Source organism: Vicia villosa, unplaced genomic scaffold (genome assembly GCF_029867415.1).
Source record: "Vicia villosa cultivar HV-30 ecotype Madison, WI unplaced genomic scaffold, Vvil1.0 ctg.000106F_1_1, whole genome shotgun sequence".
Lineage (NCBI taxonomy): Eukaryota > Viridiplantae > Streptophyta > Magnoliopsida > Fabales > Fabaceae > Vicia > Vicia villosa.
The window spans coordinates 146,652-167,616 of NW_026705017.1; the positions used below are offsets into that span (position 1 = coordinate 146,652).

The 20,965-nt window shown below is 37.8% G+C and overlaps 1 protein-coding gene and 1 non-coding gene across 2 annotated transcripts; one reads left to right on the forward strand and one right to left on the reverse strand.

The window, feature by feature from the left end:
• Positions 1–4,680: 4,680 nt before the first annotated feature.
• Positions 4,681–5,502, reverse strand: LOC131624128 (uncharacterized). Its single transcript, XM_058895109.1, has one exon. It carries the CDS (start codon positions 5,500–5,502, stop codon positions 4,681–4,683), a length of 822 nt encoding a protein of 273 aa, XP_058751092.1.
• A 14,807-nt stretch (positions 5,503–20,309) lies between these two features.
• LOC131624155 (small nucleolar RNA R71) lies at positions 20,310–20,416 on the forward strand. Its single transcript, XR_009290475.1, has one exon. It is a non-coding gene; the product is annotated as a small nucleolar RNA R71 (small nucleolar RNA).
• The last annotated feature ends 549 nt before the right edge of the window (positions 20,417–20,965 follow it).

A 20,965-nucleotide genomic window follows, 5' to 3' on the forward strand; every position in this document is an offset into this window, starting at 1 on the left:
TCATCTAAATAAGGAAATAATATGCCTTATTAAAGAAAGATTTGTCTAAGGAACCTCAGAGAAGTCAGGATGTATGTCTCTCCCTTCAGGACGGGATAAACCTAGAAGCTCCCGACCTTAGAGGAACAAAGAGTTTGAAGAAACAAGAGAGGATATACTAGTCCATAACACACTCAACACTATCGATAAAGGCTTCCCTAGAAAAAGGGAATCTAGTTTTTCCCAAAGAAGTTACTCGTGCCATGTAATTCACATGGTGGACTCTCCTCCGCAGCCAAATTCGAATCGTGAGCCTGAAATCAACTTCTCCGAGAAATATGCATCATAGAATATTAAATTGAGATAAATTGTCATCGACGCCCCTTATTCTCGGGAGAATATGTCTAAGTTAGGGGTTACATTTCCCCAAAAACCATGTTCGAGCTGCGTGAGATATCCAAGAATATTAAAATAAGACAATTTGTCATCGACGCCACTTCTTCTTACAATATCATCATTAGGTGCCTCACCTTCAATATGCTAGAGGTCGCCCTATCAAAGCTCTATTTGCCATGAAGTAACAATCTTAAAGAGATCTATAAACTATCTTAAAGAGCTACTGATGCATTTTTAGGATAAAGAAGAAGGCAATGGCTGCCCCAACCACACCAAAGTCCAACTTTCATGAAGTAAACTTCGTCAACCTAGACTCCGAAGCACAATATATAGATGAAAGATTGATGCCCACAGAAGATCTGGAAAAATCTGGGTAACATTGCTCAAATTCTCAATAAAAAACTTGGGCACTTTCCTTACAGACAACAAAGAAAAAGAGTTAACACCTTGATCGAACCAATGATTTAGAGGAAGCGCAAGAGGGCGATGAGAGCATGGAAGGAGCGATTCAAAGTTGAATGTGGGCTTATGCCCCCACTAAAATATACACATATATGTTTATTCTTCCCTGTACATTGATTAGACAATACTACTAGCTTAACAGATAGATTAATAATACACCATATAAAATCAAATTAATTTAATTTTCTAATATATAACTGCTATTTCATAAAACGTGTTATTGAATTTAAGTATAACACAATAGTATTTAGATTCATGAAATTGATATAAAATTATAAATTGTTGTGTGAATTGTTCATGTTAAATTCTTCAAAATTAAAAATCATGATACAATAGGATAGATTTTTTTTTTGTAATCAAGATTATATAAACGAGAGAACTAAGGGTTTTCCAATCTTTTTACACGAAACCGGGAAAAAAAACCGCCAAAATAAAGAAAAATTACCAACCAATTTAAGTTACGAAAGGAAACACAACGGATCATTTGTAAACTCGTAAAAACTATAATTGGAATTGGTAATATCTCCCAAAAAAGACCACTTCCAAACTAAAATCTTTATGTTCCATACCGTATTATCCATACTTTAATCTTCGTTCCGGAAATTAATCCCAATAAAAAAAATATATTATTCTTTAAAAATAATTCAATTGGAATATATATTATTTAACAATATAAAAATTACACATACATTCTCACAAATCTAAATGTGAAAAATATTTTATATGTAAAAAGTGATACAATGATAAAAAAATAATTCCATAAATAATGAAATGACTTTTATGAAATTATACGTCATAATTAAAAAGTGATAAAAATATTTTATAAGTAATGATTAAAAAGTGATATAATGATTAAATAATGGGTTAAATACCTTTTACCCCCTGTCAAATAAGCGAGATTTGGTTTTGCCCCCTTTAAAAAAAAAATTGTTGCGTAGACCTTACCAAATGCAGATTCCAGCCATTTAAACCTTTTACCATGTTTTTACCTAGAACACCAGGTTGCCATCCTACGTGTCTGTTACCAATGCCATTTTTTTTAACCAGTTGCCACGTTGGCACATCATCATCGTTTACCCTCCTTCTTCCTTACAGAACATAAAATCCCCAAATCGTGAAAGCTTGAACACTAGGGTTTGGCAAATCGTGTCCATCATCAAAGGCTGCGCAGACTTATTCTTCATCATCTTCTTCGTCGTCATCATCATCACTAATAGGCATGGATCAAAGCTACAGCAATGGAAGCAGCAACTCGCTTGAGATTTCGAGTGTTCCCTAGTGTGGTTGTCGTTTGCCAATGAAGATGTGGGTAGCAAATACAATGCAAAATAGAAACCGGAAGTTTTGGAAGTGTCGTTTGGCTGGGGTAATATTTCGTATGATTTATATATTTGGCTGGGTTAATTTGACTCATGATATATATGTGTTTTATGCCAATTTTTGTTGATGTTTGCAAGGTCTTAATTCTTGTGACTTGTTTTTATGGGACGACGAATTTGCCACAGCCATGGGTGAAAGTACAAAGAGTGAAAACCGTGACTGCAAGAAATGTAATGTTGCATTGGTGAAGTTGGAAATAACAGTGAAAAAGCTTGAAAAAACAAAGTTGAAAGTTACCATAATGCAGAAGAAGATGTATCAGATGAAAATGGTCTTCATGTTTTGCTTGATCATGCTTGCAGTGATTTTGAAGTTCAAGATCTAGGCCTTAGAGTTCTATAATAACAAGATTGTTCTTAGTATGTATGCTTGTGTTAAGTTGTTATAGTATCCTTGGTTTAAGTTGTTGTAATCTTGTGTTGGGTTTGGTTAAATTCAGTCATGAAGAAGAATTATGTAAACTCCAAATGAATCAATGGAAATTTATGTTTACAATTTATGGCATTAGATGTATTAAACTATATCATTGTTTTGTTTATATTGTGTAATGAATTAATTGTGCACCAGAAAATAAATTGTAAACAGCTAATGAACACAAAATGTTGTTCATATTAATCAAGACCTTAAGTCTTATATTGTCATAAACATTAACTTACACAAAACAAGAGTCAAAGATCACTTGTTCAAAACACCATTAACTTACACAAAACATAACATTGTCATAAAGATTACAAAACATGAGACAAAACATAAAGAGACTAGATTCTATTTCTTTGCTTTCTTGTTTGATTTGTTTGATCCACTTCCCTCCTCTTCATCTGTCAATGACATTGGTTGGTCACTATTGGATCCTGGCCCTGTAAATGGTTTTGGTTTTTTAAACCAATTTATCTTAATTCTTTCACTTGACCTCTTTCTCATTGGCTTGATCTCTTTCACTACTTTCCTTGTCTTGGTGGACTCTTTGTAATTCTGAGCAGTGGTGATGTCTGGTAGGCTTGTTATGATATCATCAGAAATTCCATCAAAATAGTCAGTCTGAGCTGGATCAGTTGGGATAACTTCACTTGCTTGTGTTGCATCAGTAGGGTTAACTTGACTTGCTTGTGTTACATCAGTAGGGATAACTACACTTGCCTGTGTTTCTACAGCACCTTCATCATGGTTTGCAGCATTTTGAGTAGAACCCTCTCCATCTGCATGCTGAGTTGTTTGTGTTGATGCAGTTGTCTTCACTTTTTTCTATCAAACAACAGAAATATCAGTTAGAATTATCAGTATCAATAGTCACACATTAACAACACCTTAGGTTTGTACATCATACCTTTCTCTTGAGAGCATTTTCATCCTGAACTGAGCTTTTACAAGACTGTGCATTATGCCCAAACTTATCACATGTTGTACATCTATAGGAGACTCCTGGCAACCTTCTTCTAGCCCCATCTTCACCAGTCTCTCTGATCCTTAGTTTTCTAGGCCTCCCTGGACCCATTTTAAATATTGGTGGCAACAATTCATCTGATTCTACTTCAGGCCACATATCCTGGCCATTAATGGGACTAATAGCAAAACTATAACAAGACTTATACCTATCTCTAGAGTAACACTCATCCACAAAATCCTGGGGGTTTTGTTGTCTAAAACCTAATGCTGCTACAGCATGCCTACTGGGAACGCCCACCAGCTCCCAAAAGTTACAACTGCATGACCTTTTTGAGATATCCACTATAAACTCTTGGGTATTGAAAGAATGTGTGACCTGAAAGTGTTCATTCATTGCCCAAGTAGGCAGCCAATGAGCACTCAATGAAACCTCCTTGTCTAATCTTTTCCTAGGTATGGGCATGACCTTATGTGGCCATTTTTCTAGCTTCAAAGCAGATGTTGAGCACCTATTCATTAAATACTTTCTGATCCATTCACACATGGTCAGAATTGGCTTATCCCTAGCATCTAGTATTGTTGCATTGAAAGATTCAGAAATGTTGTTCATTAGAACATCACATTTTGGGAAAAAATTAAAAGCATGCTTACACCAGCTTTTTGGTTGAACTCCCATAAGCCAACTCCATGCCTTTGGATCAAGTTCTTTTAGCTCATTCATCTTAGTCATCCATCCTTGGTAGTATGTTGCTTTTGCTGCCCCCATCATCAAGTCCCTTATCAATGCTCCTCCTCCAAATTTCTTTTTGAAGTTAGCATATAGATGTCTCAAACACAGTCTGTGTTCCACCCTTTCACCCATGTCTTCAAAAACTGAAACCAGTCCCTGCAATCACAAAGTCAAAGACATATAATTTGTCACAAACAACAAATACCACAAAGAAGAACAAAATTTCACAAAGACACATAACTATAGAATTAACCTTTTGTTGGTCAGATATAAACACATATCTGTTGTCTTGTCCAATGTCACCCATAAGCAAATCAATAAACCATTTCCAAGTTTCCTTGTTCTCTATTTCAACTACTCCAAAATGCTAAAGGGAAATACTGGTCATTGGGTTCCCTACCCACAGCAATTAGCAACTGACCACCATATTTTGTTTTCAAGTGACACCCATCTACCCCAATGAAGGGTCTGCAGCCATTAGTGAACCCCTTTTTGCAACCATCAAAACAAAAGTAAAAGGACCCAAATCTTGGTTGTATGGATGGACTAGGTCTATTGACAGTGATACTCACAGTATTACCAGGGTTAACTCTATGTAGCTCAGATGCATACCTCCTCAAATCAGCATATTGCCTATCTGCATCTCCCTCAAGAATCCTCTTGGCTATGAGCTTTGCCTTCCATGCCCTTGCAACAGTGATGCCCACAGAAAAATTCAGCCTCAAGTCTTGAATAATGTCAGTAATCCTAGCACTTTGTGATGTTTGCATTTTTTTTACAACAGCCTTGGCCACCCACCTTGAGCTTGCAGATCTGTTGTCTAGAACCCTAGCACATGCGTCCTTATCAAATATTGTTTTTATAGCAAAAGTATGTTTGTGGCCCACCTTTGAACAAAGTATTAAAAACCCACACTTGGCCCTACATTCCACCCTAACCCTGTAGCTCTCGTTTTTCACAAACTTTATTTCCCTACCATTTAATACTGGCCACTCACGTATAGCTTCTCTAAACTCATCAAGGGAATTAAATTCCATACCCCACTCGAATTTAAAATTCTTATTGAAATGCTCCTTTTTAAGCTTTTCAAACTTGTGACCTTTGTCCTCATCTGATAAATCAGGGTCTGAGCTGTCCAACTCGTCAGTTACATATTCATCTCCATCTTCCATTTCTTTCTTTTCTGAACCCCTCATAACATCTCATAGGGAAGGAGATTCCTTCCTAGGTACAGAAACATCCACATCTTCAAACCCATCCTCCAACCCAGTGGCACGTTCATCCTCACTATCTCCTAATCCTTCCACTCCTTCTTCATCACTATGATCTTGAACACCTATTTCATTCACACATCTAGGGCTAACAACTGGAAATGAAACATCTACTACATCATGCTCTACATACATGACACCCTCTACTTCATTGGCAAAAGAAAATGCAGCAACATCATAACAGTCATCATCTTTCTTAATTTGGAAAAAGTTGGGATCAATTTCAACAACCTTTGTCCATACCCTAAATGTGCCTTCACTGTAACCCCACTCATTCAACAGCTTGTTAACGCAAATCATGGTAAAGTTGTCAATGTGAATGTCAGTTACATGTGTCGTTACCCCTCCCCTGTATATCATAGCCCCGTCACCCATGCTCACAAATTCCCCTCCATGATTGAAAGCAACACTTATTAAATGCATATTCTGGAATTTTTAAAGGAAATGAAAAATTTGTTAAACTCCTAAAATGATGACAAAACCTAATATTTTTTAAACCCTAAAATGATGACAAACCCTAAATTTCGTACCTTTCCATCTTCAATAACTTCTTCTTCTACAGGTTCGTCCCTGTTCGCAACCTTGGGCATCTTGGTTGACTGGCTTGACTGAGTCGTCTTCTCACTCTGGGTTGAATGCGTTGTCTTGCTTGACCGTGCCGTCTTCTTTGACTGACTCGTCTTTGTCTTGCTCGTCTTGCTCGTCTTCGTCTTCTTCGATTTCGCTATTGCCCTAACTTTCGTTTTCGCCTTTGCTTTTTCAGAAGTGTTTGACCTAATTTTTTTCAGGGGGGTAAAATGAGAATAGTAAAACAATGACATATATACTATGGCTTACGTGGCATTGGTAACAGACACGTAGGATGGCAACCTGGTGTTCTAGGTAAAAACATGGTAAAAGGTTTAAATGGCTGGAATCTGCATATGGTAAGGTCTGCGCAACAAATTTTTTTTTTAAAGGGGGCAAAACCAAATCTCGCTTATTTGGCAGGGGGATAAAAGGTATTTAACCCTTAAATAATTTCATTAATGATTAAATGATATATATATATATATATATATATATATATATATATATATATATATATATATATATATATATATATATATATATATATATATATATATATATATATGGGGACGTATCAAATGAGAACTTTGGCTATAATGAGAACTGAGAACTTTTAATATAAGCATTTGATTTGAATTAATAGTTCATATTTACCTCATATGTTAAATACATATTACATAAAAATTTTATTCACTTAAACATTAATTAAATATTTAAAAATATAAGGTAAATTTGAGTCATTAATTCAAATTCAATGATTATTATTAAAAGTTCTCAGTTCTCATTTGATACGTCTCCTATATATATATATATATATATATATATATATATATATATATATATATATATATATATATATATATATATATATATATATATATATATATATATATATATATATATATATATATATATATATATATATATATATATATATCATTAAACATTTATGAAATTATTTAATCATTATATCACTTTTTCGGGAAGTTAAAAAGTAGTTATTTGAGAAGTCCCACATTGCTTAGTGTAGTGAAGCAAGGGGGAGACTAAGGCTATATATTGGACTTAAGTTCTTTGTTTTTAGATACACTAGTCAAAAAGCACTTTAAGCTTATATTTAATTTTCTTTGTTCTCTTATGCTCTCGTATTAGAGTGTTGTGAGATTTAGTTTAAATATTTTATTTGTAAGAGTGTGGGTGTACTAGGGGATTGGGGTGACTGTAGAGAAGTCTATGTGTTGTAAAATTTTCACATAGTAATAATTCTCTGGTTGTCTATTTAGACAACGGTCGTGGTTTTTCTCCGATTTTGGAGTTTCCACGTTATATTCTTGTGTTACTGGTTGTGTTCTGTTTATTTATTTTTTTCTTCAGTTGTGTTATTTCCCAACAGTGGTATCAGAGCTTCGGCTCGATAAGATATCACAATTCTTAGTATTCTCTGTGGTTGCAGCATTGTCTGATCTTCCACATAAGAAAAGAATTGTGATATTGTGAAGGCGCTAAAAGAAAACACTTCCAACATGGAGGCTGACAAGTGGGAGGAATTAGATTTAAGAGCTACAAGTGCAATTCGTTTGTGTTTGGAAAAGAATGTTCTCGCAAATGTGCATAATCTGTCATCAGCCAAGGAGCTCTGGGAAAGGCTCGAAGGGTTATATCAGGCAAAGGACATCTCAAATCGTTTGTTCTTAAAGGAGAAATTTCACACTTTGCGCATGGATGAGGGTACAAAAATCTCTGATCATCTTAGTACTTTGAATAATATTGTTTTTGAGCTTGAATCTATTAAAGTTGAGATTGATGATGAAGATAAAGCGTTAAGGCTTATTTTGTCCCTTCCACCATCTTATATTCATCTCAAACCTGTTTTGATGTATGGGAAAGAAAAGTTGAGTTTTGAAGAAGTTGCAACTAAAATTATTTCTGAAGAAAGGAGGATGAAAAGTGATGAAAGTACTTCATCAAACTCGACATTGGTAACTAGAAGTGAGGCTAATGGGAAGAAGATCCATGCAAATAATATGGTGTGCTAGAAGTGTAGAAAGTCTGGGCATTTAAAGAGAAATTGTCAAGGTGAAGCAGTATCAGAAAAAGACTCTGAGGAAAGTGCTAGTAACGTCTCCCTTGTTTTGGGATGATGGGGATCCTTTTTAGAAGATAAGGTGTGTCCTTATGGTATTTCCGCTATACCATGCAAAAGGATAAATCATTGCTAGCGGATTCAAAACAACACACGGGCATTGGTTGGCATTGATGCAAGGTGTGTGGTGAGATATGCCGATGGCTGAAGAACTTCCTAAAAGCCAACATGGGAGTTGCACCATAATATTTCAGCAAGGTTTTGACGTGAAGAAAAATTCTTGGGATGATAGTTTCAAGTGTAATGTACTCTTTATGGTGGAGTATGATAATTTGATTTGTCGGTATAGACAATGAAAATTATGATTGTCGGTGTAGACAATGAAGATTGAAGACAATTACAATCAAGGTGGAGATTTTTGGGGTTGATTGTATGTCTAATGTTGCCTAAATTCTTAAATAAAGAAGGAAGTTAATGATCGCGACTTTACGTGTCTATAAATCTTATAACTGCAAGTGCACAGTCGTGTCGTGTAGTTTTAAAAGATATCGAATCCACAGGGACTATGAATCGATCTACCGTTATCTAAGGTTACTATGTAAAGCTAGGGCTACTAATATTTCGATTGTTCTTAAGGGAAAGTGAGTGAAAAAATTAAGAATATAATAAAAGACAGATATCAGTATGTATTTCGTTTAACTTAAGGCGATCCGAAGGTCCATTGGCTTTTGCATAATTTAATTAAAAATTTTTACTAATTCAATTGATTAAAAATCCTCGTCTCAAACTTTCGCTCTATTGATTTAGATTACTGTCCTAATCCTAATGTACGCTTTCGCCATCCCATTAGATTTTAGAAAAGCTTTTTGGAAACAACTTAATTAATAAAATGCCCGTTTTATGAAGTTGTTATCTATTTAAATCTCCTAATCTCAAACTTTCGCTCTGTTGACTCGGAACATGCTAATATCCCTAACGTACGCTTTCGCCATCCCGTCGGGTGTAAAAACAATTTTTGAAAATAAATAAGTTCTAATTAGTTTTAATACGCTTTCGCCATCCTTAAAACTAATGTCCTATGTCTACTATCCAGTTAAAGATCTCAAACTTTCGCTCTATTGATTTTAACCTTTGACCGTCCTAACCCCTCAAACTTTCGCTCTATTGGTTTTAAGACTTACTAATTAAATTAGACATACAGACCAAAAACAGGTGATAGTTAAATAAACATAATCAAGCCAATTTATTTCGGATCCCTACGGTTAACTTACTTTACATACCGATATCATAATAATTTAGCCAGACATATTAATATGGTTAAACATGCATAAATCGGTTCGGTTCACAATAATAGGCATAGTAATTGGCATATAATATATCATGAAAATAAATATAAATAAAGGCGGTAAATAAAAACCTGAATTAAATAAATGGTAATTGAATCTTCGAGTACTGAACTTCCACCACAGGTTGGCTGGATCGTTCTTCGAATGGCAGTAAATAAAACAAGGAAATAAAAGCGATAAATCTAACGTAAGGCTAGATCTATAAAAAGTTCACAACAATTTCCAGTGTAGAAATCGTTGTGAGAAAATAAGTATTTGAATGAAAACAGAATAAAGAAATACGGTTCGCGGTACAATTTCGGCAGCACTTCGTTGGCAGGAAATCGGACCCCCTGGAAGTGAGGTAGCAGGTCCTATTTATAGGAGAGGTTTTGCTGTGACGTTGCGTGAAAAGTGGGGATTTTTGCAGACTGGGTGTGGAGACGTGCGTCTCCGTTTCTTTAGGAGCAGCCTTGACTGACTTGAGACGTGCGTCTCAAGTGGAGAAGATGTAGGAGCAGTTGGAGACGGGCGTCTCCTCTTGGTGACGTGGCAGAAGAACGTTGGAGACGTGCGTCTCCACTTGCTGGGAAGGTTTGGGCCACGCGCCTTTGGTTCCATAGTGGGCTGAACTGTCTCTTTTGGGCCTTTTGGGTCCTAATTGCACCCCTCTTTCATTTCAGCACTCCTTTTTCATCTTTTAGGCATAGATATTGGTCATTTAAGCTCCATTTTCTTTCCTTTTCGCAAATAGTCGTAATTAGAGTGTAAAACCTGAAACAAAACCAATACTCGCGTAATATCATAATAAATTAACATAATAAACAGAAAATGCTATAAATATCTATGGATTTCAAGCTAAATATACGATATAAAATCGTGTTATCAAATTCCCCCAGACTTGAACCTTTGCTTGTCCTCAAGCAAAATAATAAGATAAAGATAAATGAAACACACTTCCACCACGTCGTTCGGTCATACTTAGCTACATAGTGTTCTTATTTGAAAATAATGATAATGATTCTAGCAATAAACTTATAGTAACAACACTAAATAACTCCCAGTATACATACCAATCCGAATCATGCCATTATAGCTCGACCTTTTTGACTCGTCATCATGTTTCACCCTTTTCATTCGCGCGCAATCACATTAAGCCCATTATCTTGACACGCACATAGCAGAGTAGTCGGTTAGTGACTATGATCCTTCTCATGGAGTTCTGGCACAATATGTGGTATACTCCTTAGCACTCACTTGTAGATTGTGGGGAATCGGACAATAGTCCTTCCTACCAAGTTCAGTACCAGACGACTTCTGAACCAATCGACAATGAGTTTTTAAATTCTTTGTATTTGAGATTTGCGACCGTTAGGTTAAATGATCTTGTGAGGATCACCTTACTTAGTAGGCACATTTCTTCTTATGGTTAAGCACATAATTATTATTATGAGGATCATACACTTATATTCATCGACTCTCTGCGTAGTTTGTATCTAAGACGGTGCCGACTGCTAGAATAAACTACTAAGGGTTATTTCAAAACTTAAAGTCGATGGTTTTGGTATAACGGGTATTCAAATCGGTTATGCATACTTGGGGGTTTTAGAGTGTTGGGACAATAAGGATATTGACTATATTCAGTTTCAATGCGTTGAGTGTTTGAGTAGCTTCGTATTTCTCAAACGTGTGGGGTTTGCGTTTATCGTTTAGGAGCAAAATTTTTGTTATGGCTCAAGAAAATGGAAGAAATTGAAATAACTACGGAATTATACATATAAGACTTAAATTCCATAAATATTCTTTATTGAATTTGAAAAACATTACAAGGAAGGGAAAATAACTGAAGGGAAAAATAAAACTAAAGGAAATAGAAATGGGAAAAATAAAACTAAAGGAAATAGAAATAATACGACTCCCCCAGACTTAGATGATGCAATGTCCTCAGTGCATAAGAACTACTCCTCATTGTTGCGGTTGCGAGAACTGCTCGCGCCTCTTGTACGAACACGGCGACGTCTATCAGGAGGAGAGTCATTCACACGAATGTCAAGATCATGCAAATATGTAGCAATTTCAGTGTATTGACTTTCGTTCCTAATAGCATAGTCACGGTGCTCCTGTTGCATCTCTCGGATGAGCCTAATTGTTTCAGTTTGGTTTGTCTGCATAGCTTGAACGAGTTGATCTTGGCGTTGAATAGCAGCATACATGGCTTCAAGAGTGATAGGCGGAGGGTTGTTTGGAGGAGGTTGGTTGACATCAGCTTGCCCTTGGTTGAGTTCTTCTTCATTTGCATCCATAGGTTCATTAGGATGTTCTTGTTGGTTATCTTGAGGGTTGTCTTTAATAAGCCTCCAACGTTGAACATAACGGATGTTGATTCTTTCAGGGCATGGAAGGATGACATAAGGAATAAGAAATTTGTTGACGACCAAAGTGTATCGGCAATCATGGCGGGGTGAAACCAAGTGGGAGTCACGGCAGTAGGTGAGATCGAGTGACTGAGCAGGCTTCATGAGATGTGAGAGTGAGAGGAGCTCGTCACCAAAACCTAAAGCACAGGCCAAGGAAGTAATAATTCCGCCAAGCAAGAATGGATTTGTAGCGGGGACGTTGACTAAACCTTGGATGTGTTGGAACATAAACGGTGCGGCATTGAAACGGATATTGTTAAGCGCACAGTAAAGGAAAAATAATTCATTTTGGTTTACCTTGTGGTTGTTAGATCTCGCAAAAATAGTATGCCCCAAAACACGTTGAAAATAACGTATAGCGGGGTTTTGAATGTGAGAAGCATGGAGAGCTCTCCAACCGGTAGGATTTTCTCCAGTGAGATTGAACCAAAATTCAAAAGCGAGATCCTCCCAAGATCGACCATTGAGTTCTTGAAAGATTGAGCGGTGAGCAATTGGTGCATGATTAAAATGCAAATATGAAGCTACGACATCTTGATCTAGAGCATATTCACGGTTGAACATCCGAAATTGGATGCTACCGGTTGAGAGTGGTTGATTAGAGGGAGTGTCGTAGTTGAAAGAACTCAAAAATTCTAAGACGAGCGGCTCATAAGTAGGTACGGGTTCGGTACAAAGATGGTGGAGGCTAGATTTAGTGAGCAGACGGGTAACACCATCAATGAGACCCAAAGTTTCTAGACACTCGGTGTTCACAAATTTTGTGGGAACAACCGAACGTTCGTAGAAGGCGACATATTTTGTTCGTTGAGCATCATTGTCATCATCTCGGAAGATAATGTTTGAAAGGTCGGGAGGTGGTCTCTCGGGACGCTCACTACGGATGAATGAACGTGGAGGCATGGTGAGTATGGAAATGAAAAATAGAAATGTAGTGTAGAAAAATAGAGAATGGTATGAAAGTTGTGAAGAAGAAGAGTGGTGGTGGTGTGGTTTTATAGTGAGGTTTGAAAATGGTGTGGTTAATGGAGAATTAAAATGGATTAATGGTGGTGTTTGAAGTTTGAATGGGGTAGAGAAGTGGGAAATGAATAGAGTTTAAGAGGTGAATGATGGAGGATGAATGAGGTTTATGGAGTTTAAATGGAATAAATAAGGGGAAGAATGAAGAAGATTGAAAGATGAATTTTGAAATTCAAATTCAAAATTCAAAATGGGAGTAATGTTGGTGCTGCAGCGTGGTCAACAATGCAGACTGCTGACCTTGGGAGACGCGCGTCTCAGGCAGTCAGTCTGCAAGGGGACGAAGCATGGAGACGTGCGTCTCCTGTCCTCTGAATGATTTTTGCTGGTCCCACACAGATGGAGACGTGCGTCTCCTGTTGTAGGCAATTGGTACACGCATGCAAGGGACCAGACAGTGCTGACAGATGCCATAAATTGTCCATCAGTTCAGAGCAGTGTCGAATTTTAATACTATTAACAGCAAGAAGTGATAAACAGGCAAATATATAGCAGTCAATAGCAGTGTAATATAACACAGTAGCAGTAATCAAAAGAATATCGCATTTAAAATTAAACCGGTACTGAGTGTTAACATAAGCAGAATGTAAAATGCAGAAAAATGAAAATCTAAACTTATGAATAAAAATTTGCTAAAACTAGAAATAAAATCTAATAATCTAATACGGTAACATCTAGCCACGTCTATTGTTGTGCTCATTAGACTGAATGTGTTTGAAAACTTCGTCGAACTGAGCATTTACGGTGTCGATAAAATCGAAGAACTGCATTTGCAAAGTGTGTAGCTCGTTGTGCACATGTTGGACATCTTGTTGTAGTGCAGTGATGGCTTGCTCGTGCGTGTTCAGATTAGGCATTCTTTGATTCACCGATGCGGTAGATGTAGCGGGTTGTTGTTGCTCGAGCTCGACATCAGTCATATCAACAGTGTAATCATCAACGGAATCTTCAGAACGAGTTTCAGGCTCATACTCAGATATAGGTTCATCAACAGGAAGAGGTTCATAATCAGGAATGGGTTCATCTTCAGGATTAGGTTCATAGTAACCAGGAGGAGTGTCAGGCTCAGATTCTGATACATGCATTTCCTCATCAAAATGTTCATAGGCTTGAGGGGTTTCAGGTGAGGGTTCTCTTTCAGGAATCTGATCATAGAAAAGCCAGTTAGCAGGGTTGTGCACACTTGTCCTAGGACTCGGTAAAGTGAACTGATCCAGAACTTTGTTATCAATGAGTAAATCAAACTGATCAGGTCCAAGGTTACCGATGATACCTCGGTTAAAGCAGAAGTGAATGTCCATAGAATTGTGGGAGCCAAGAGGTGTCAATCTAAGCAAAGGTACTCTCATTCCTATAGCATTAGCAATCATAGTGACAAATCCGCCGATCCTAATAGGCGAAACTTCGTCACGCGTGATGCGCTCAAAGTTTGTTAGCATGAATGCGATGGCATTGACCGGGCGATTATGAGAGGTACAAAACATGATGAACAACTCTTCTCTAGAGACTTCAGTGACATTATCGGGTTTACCAAAAATGTAGTGAGCAAGGATCTTATGGAAGTATCTGAAGGCTGGGTTATGGATGTTCTCAGATTGAAATTCATTCTCTTCAGGGTTGTCGTTTCCAATGATCTTGCCCCAGTATTTTTCCAACTCCCAGTAAGCAAGATTGTCTTCAGCTACTTTGGTGTATGCATCTGATCCATGAGGTAGTTCTAACATTTCAGCAAAATCTCGGATGCAGAAATTAAACTCCATACCAAAGAGTCTAAAGAGAATAACTCCTTTTCTCACCCCTTGTCCACAGTTTGGAAGATAGGTCAGGGAGCTCAAGAATTCCAGAGTGAGCTTCCGGTAAGTGCTAAACTTGCGGAACAAGTGAGAACCAGTCCAACCAATTTGGTTAAGCAGGTGTAGGATGCTTTCTTCGATACCAAGTTTCACCATAGTTGGTTGGTGAGGATAGCAAGTCAAATCCATGTGTCTTTCAGCCAGCTTATTAAATCTTGCTTCTTGCCCTCTACCACGGAACACAACTTCCATATTATCAACTTCTTGCATCGTAGTTAGTAGTTAAATGAAAAACCTAGAAGTTGAAAATATTAAGATTAAGTTAGAACTAGGCTAGTGTTCATTTTTAAAAATAAAATTAAATAAAATAAATGAAATAAAATTAAGTAACAAGTTATAATAATAATTATAATTATAAAAAGGAAGTATTTTCTCGAATTAAGATAGCAGCTATAATTATAATAATTATTATAAGATGTATGAAAAAATAAGAAAATTAAAATTTAGAATAATTAAAAATAGAATAATTAAATGAAAATTAAAGGTTAAAAATTAAAAATAAAATAAAATAAAAATAAAAAGAATAAATAAATGTGGGTTGTCTCCCACCAAGCGCTTTGTTTAATGTCGTAAGCTCGACGATTTTAAAATAGAAAACTATTTTTTCGAAAGAGCGGGCAGTTCGTCAAGTTTAAAAACTTCGATGTTTTCATCGTATTCGAGATGATGGTAGTACTTAAGACGTTGCCCATTTACGACAAAAGGTTTGACGGTTTCTCCTTTGATTTCTATCGCTCCACTTGGAAATATGTTAGTTATTTCGAAAGGGCCAGACCATCTAGATCGTAACTTACCAGGAAATAATTTTAGTCTAGAATTAAATAAAAGTACTTTATCGCCTATGCTAAAATTTTTCCTAGATATACGCTTGTCGTGCCATTTTTTCGTTCGCTCTTTATAGATTTTGGCGTTTTCGTAAGCATCTTGTCTAAGTTCTTCTAATTCGTTTATGTCTAGAAGTCGTTTCTCACCAGCGGCAGTGTAGTTTAGGTTTAAGTTCTTAATGGCCCAATAAGCTTTATGTTCTAACTCTACCGGTAGGTGGCATGATTTTCCATAAACGAGTTTGAATGGGGTAGTTCCTATTGGAGTTTTGAAAGCTGTTCTATAAGCCCATAAAGCTTCATTTAGCTTGGTTGACCAATCTTTCCTAGATATAGCAACAGTTTTCTCCAATATTTGTTTTATTTCGCGGTTAGATACTTCTACTTGTCCGCTTGTTTGTGGATGGTATGGTGTGGCTATTCGATGATTCACTCCATATTTTCGAAGGAGTTTCTCAAGTATTCTTGAAATGAAATGGGAACCACCATCGCTAATTACCAATCTTGGCACACCGAACCTAGGAAAGATGACGTTTTTGAAAAGTTTGATAACTACTCGTGTATCGTTTGTAGGAGAAGCAATAGCTTCTATCCATTTTGAAACGTAATCGACGGCTACGAGTATATATTGATTTCCAAACGACGACGGAAACGGTCCCATGAAGTCTATTCCCCAGACGTCAAATATTTCTACTTCTAGAATGCCTTTTTGAGGCATTTCATCGCGTCTTGAAATGTTTCCAGTTCGTTGGCATCTATCACAGCTTAGTACAGCAAAATAAACGTCTTTCCACAGGTTGGGCCAGAAGAGTCCAGATTGAAGGATTTTGGCGCAGGTTCTAGATGTGCTATGGTGTCCTCCACACGGTGCAGAATGGCAGTGTGTTATTATGCTTCTTATCTCTTCCTCGGGTACACAACGTCTAAAGATTCCATCGGGGCCTCTTTTGAACAGGAGTGGGTCGTCCCAATAGTAATGTTTTAGGTCATGGAAGAATTTCTTCTTCTGTTGGTAACTTAGATCAGGAGGAAGCACACCAGCAGCTAGGTAGTTTACGAAATCTGCATACCAAGGTGCGTCAGATCGGGCTAAAGCTATTTCTGCTAATTTGTTGGTTTCAGAGTTTGGACGGTACGGTTCGAATTCATTTGCTTCTAATTGGGCGATGAGTCTTTCATAAGGGAAATCATCGTCAATTGGTACTTGTTCGGGTTTCAGATTTTCCAATCGAGAGAGGTGATCTGCTACGGCGTTTTCAGTTCCCTTCTTATCTTTAATTTCCAGGTCGAACTCTTGCAGTAACAAGATCCATCTCAAAAGTCTTGGTTTAGCGTCCTTTTTGGTTAGGAGGTACCTAATGGCGGCGTGGTCAGTGTATATGATTATTTTGGCTCCTACCAGGTAAGAACGGAATTTGTCTAATGCAAATACGACAGCTAATAATTCTTTTTCTGTCGTGGCATAATTCATCTGAGCTTCGTCTAGGGTTCTACTCGCATAATATATGACATGTAGTTTCTTATCCTTTCTTTGTCCTAGAACGGCTCCTACAGCATAATCACTTGCGTCACACATTATTTCGAAAGGCTCATTCCAGTCGGGAGGTTGCATAATTGGCGCAGAGATTAATGCTCGTTTAAGCGTTTGAAATGCTTCAGTGCATTTATCGGTGAAAATAAATTCGGCGTCTTTCATAAGTAGTTCAGTTAAGGGTTTGATTATTTTAGAGAAATCCTTTATGAAGCGTCGGTAAAAACCAGCGTGTCCCAGAAAACTTCTTATTTCTCTAACGGTTTTGGGAGGTTGAAGGTTTTCGATAATTTCGATTTTTGCTTTATCAACTTCGATTCCTCTATCGGATACGATGTGTCCAAGTACAATTCCTTGTCGAACCATGAAATGACATTTTTCCCAATTAAGGACTAGGTTTACGCTTACGCATCGTTTAAGCACCATTTCAAGGTTTTCTAAACATGTTTTAAAACTTCCTCCACAGACAGAGAAGTCGTCCATAAAGACCTCCATTATTCCATCTAGGAAGTCGGCAAATATTGCCATCATGCATCTTTGGAAGGTCGCGGGTGCATTGCAGAGCCCAAAAGGCATTCGTCTATAAGCGAATGTACCATAAGGACAGGTAAACGTGGTCTTCTCTTGGTCGTCAGGGTGAATAGGAATTTGGAAAAATCCGGAGTATCCATCCAGATAACAAAAATGCCAGTGTTTAGCTAGGCGTTCAAGCATTTGATCTATGAAAGGTAAAGGGAAATGGTCTTTTCGGGTAGCTTTGTTTAGCTTCCTATAGTCAATGCACATTCTCCATCCAGTTTGGGTACGTTGTGCTACAGATTCTCCTTTTGCATTAGTGATTACAGTGACTCCTCCTTTCTTTGGTACGACGTGAACAGGGCTAACCCTTTTACTATCGGATATAGGATATATTATTCCAGCTTCTAGCAGTTTTTGGATTTCCTTTTTAACCACATCGCTCATAATAGGATTTATTCGCCTTTGATGTTCCCTAGAGGTTTTACTATCGTCTTCGAGCATAATGCGGTGCATACACAGAGAAGGGCTTATACCTTTCAGATCTGATATGTTATATCCTAGAGCGGTAGGGTATTTTCTTAGGACATTAAGTAATTTTTCAGTCTCGGTTCGTCCTAAGTTGGCGTTCACTATAACTGGTCGGTTTAGTTCTTCGTCTAGAAATTCGTATCTAAGATCGGTAGGAAGTGTTTTCAGCTCTATAGCAGGTTTCTTAGGTCCAGGTATAGGATCGGGAGTTAAGGCTAAGCATTCACTCAGGTGGTTATCTTGATATTCCTCACGCCAGTTGTCATCTTCAAGAATTGGCGGCATAGGAATTCTTAGGATTTCGGTTTCCTTATTTGGTTCGGATTTTATTTCCTTGACACACTCGTCGATTATGTCAGCAGAACAGCATGTGTCAATTATAGAAGGCGCTTTTAGGAATTGGGAAAGGATAAATTCTATTTTCTCTTCTCCTACTTCGAAAGTAAGCTTTCCTCGCTTTACATCTATAATTGCACCAGCGGTTGCTAAAAATGGTCTTCCTAATATGATCGGGATGTTAGAATCTTCTTGGATATCCATAATGATGAAGTCAGTTGGGATGTAGAATTGACCTACACGAACAGGGATATTCTCTAACATTCCTACAGGGTATTTAACTGAACGGTCAGCTAGTTGAAGAGACATTCTCGTTGCTTTAAGCTCACCTAGATTGAGTTTCTTACAGGTCGAAAGAGGCATCAAACTAACACTAGCTCCTAAATCGCACAAGGCTTTCTCTATGATGGTTTTTCCAATTACGCAGGGTATAGAGAAACTACAAGGGTCTTTCAGTTTTGGAGGCATGTTATTTTGGATGATAGCGCTACATTCAGCGGTAAGCGTTATAGTTTCGTTATCCTCGAGTTTCTTTTTGTTTGATAAGATTTCTTTTAAGAACTTAGCGTACGAAGGCATCTCAGTTATGGCTTCTGTGAACGGTATGGTTATGTTTAATTGCTTCAGAAGTTCTACAAATCTTTTAAATTGCGCTTCGGTTTTTGATTTAGCTAATCTCTGAGGGTAAGGAATTGGTGGCTTATAAGGTGGTGGTGGAACATAAGGTTTCTCTTTTTCGGGTTCCACTTCGTTATTGTTCTCATCAGTCTTAGCAGTTTGTTCGTCAGTTGTTTTCTTTTGGGTTTCCTTTGGCTCTTGTTGTGACATGGGTACGTTTTGAGTTCTAGGATCTATGGGTCCATCGTAATTCGTTCCACTTCGTAGTGTTATCGCGTTCGCATGTCCATTAGGATTGGGTTGAGGTTGAGCAGGAAACGTGCCAGCAGGGGCAGCAATAGGTGCTTGTTGTTGAGCTACTTGTGAGATTTGAGTTTCTAACATTTTGTTATGCGTAGCTAAAGCATCTACTTTGTTCGATAGTTGTTTTAGTTGCTCGCTATTGTGGATGTTTTGATTCAGGAAGTCCTTATTGGTTTGTTGTTGGGAAGCTATGAAGTTCTCCATCATGATTTCTAGATTTGACTTCCTAGGGGTGTTTTGAGCAGCTACAGGCGCTTTTTGGTAGCCAAGTGGTACAGCAGGTGCTTGTCCAGGCGCGTACAACGCATTGTTGTTCTTATAAGAAAAGTTCGGGTGGTTTTTCCATCCAGGGTTGTACGTGTTAGAATAAGGGTTTCCTTGAGCATAGTTTACTTGATCAGATGGGACTCCAGTCAAGAGTTGGCATTCAGCAACTACATGTCCAGTCAATCCACAAATCTCGCAGTTAGGTGTTACAGCGGCAGCGGTGGCTGAAGGAGTGATGGTTAAGTTCTCGATCTTTTGAGTTAAAGCGTCTACTTTAGCGTTAACGCGGTCTATACCACTTATTTCGTACATTCCTCCTTTGGTTTGGGCTTTCTCTAGAGCGGCTCGTTCTCCACCCCATTGGTAATGGTTTTGTGCCATGTTCTCTATGAGTTTGTATGCTTCATCATGGGGTTTGTCCATTAATGCTCCGCCAGCAGCGGCATCTATAGTCATTTTAGTGTTATATAAGAGACCACCATAGAAAGTATGGATGATCAGCCATGGTTCGAGTCCATGATGAGGGCATATTCTAAGAATGTCCTTGTAACGTTCCCAAGCTTCGAAGAGCGATTCGTTATCTTTCTGGGTAAATCCGTTGATTTGACCTCTAAGCATAGCAGTTTTGCTAGGCGGAAAGTATCTCGCTAAGAATACTCTCTTCAATTCGTCCCACGTAGTTATGGAATTGGAAGGCAGGGATTGAAGCCACGCTCTCGCTCTATCTCTCAAGGAGAAAGGGAAAAGGCGTAATCGAATAGCTTCGGAACTAACGTTGTTGGCTTTGATAGTGTCGGCGTATTGCACGAACACAGATAAATGGAGATTGGGGCCGTCTACAGGGCTTCCAGAAAATTGATTCTGTTGAACAGCTTGGACCAACGAAGGTTTGAGTTCGAAATTGTTTGCCTCAATCGCAGGTGGTGCGATACTTGAATGCGGTTCAGCGCGCGAAGGAGCGGCATAGTCTCTAAGAGGACGAATAGCAGCCATCTCTAACTTCGGGGTGATTTGATTAATTTGATCAGTAAAAATCAATTCCTGATTAATCGGAATTTTTGCTACTTCGGGAAGATTGCGAGCTCGACGTTTGACGTTAATGAAACGTTCGATCTCGTTAATTCGTTGTATTAAATCTCCTCCTTGTGAACGAGTATTTGGCATACA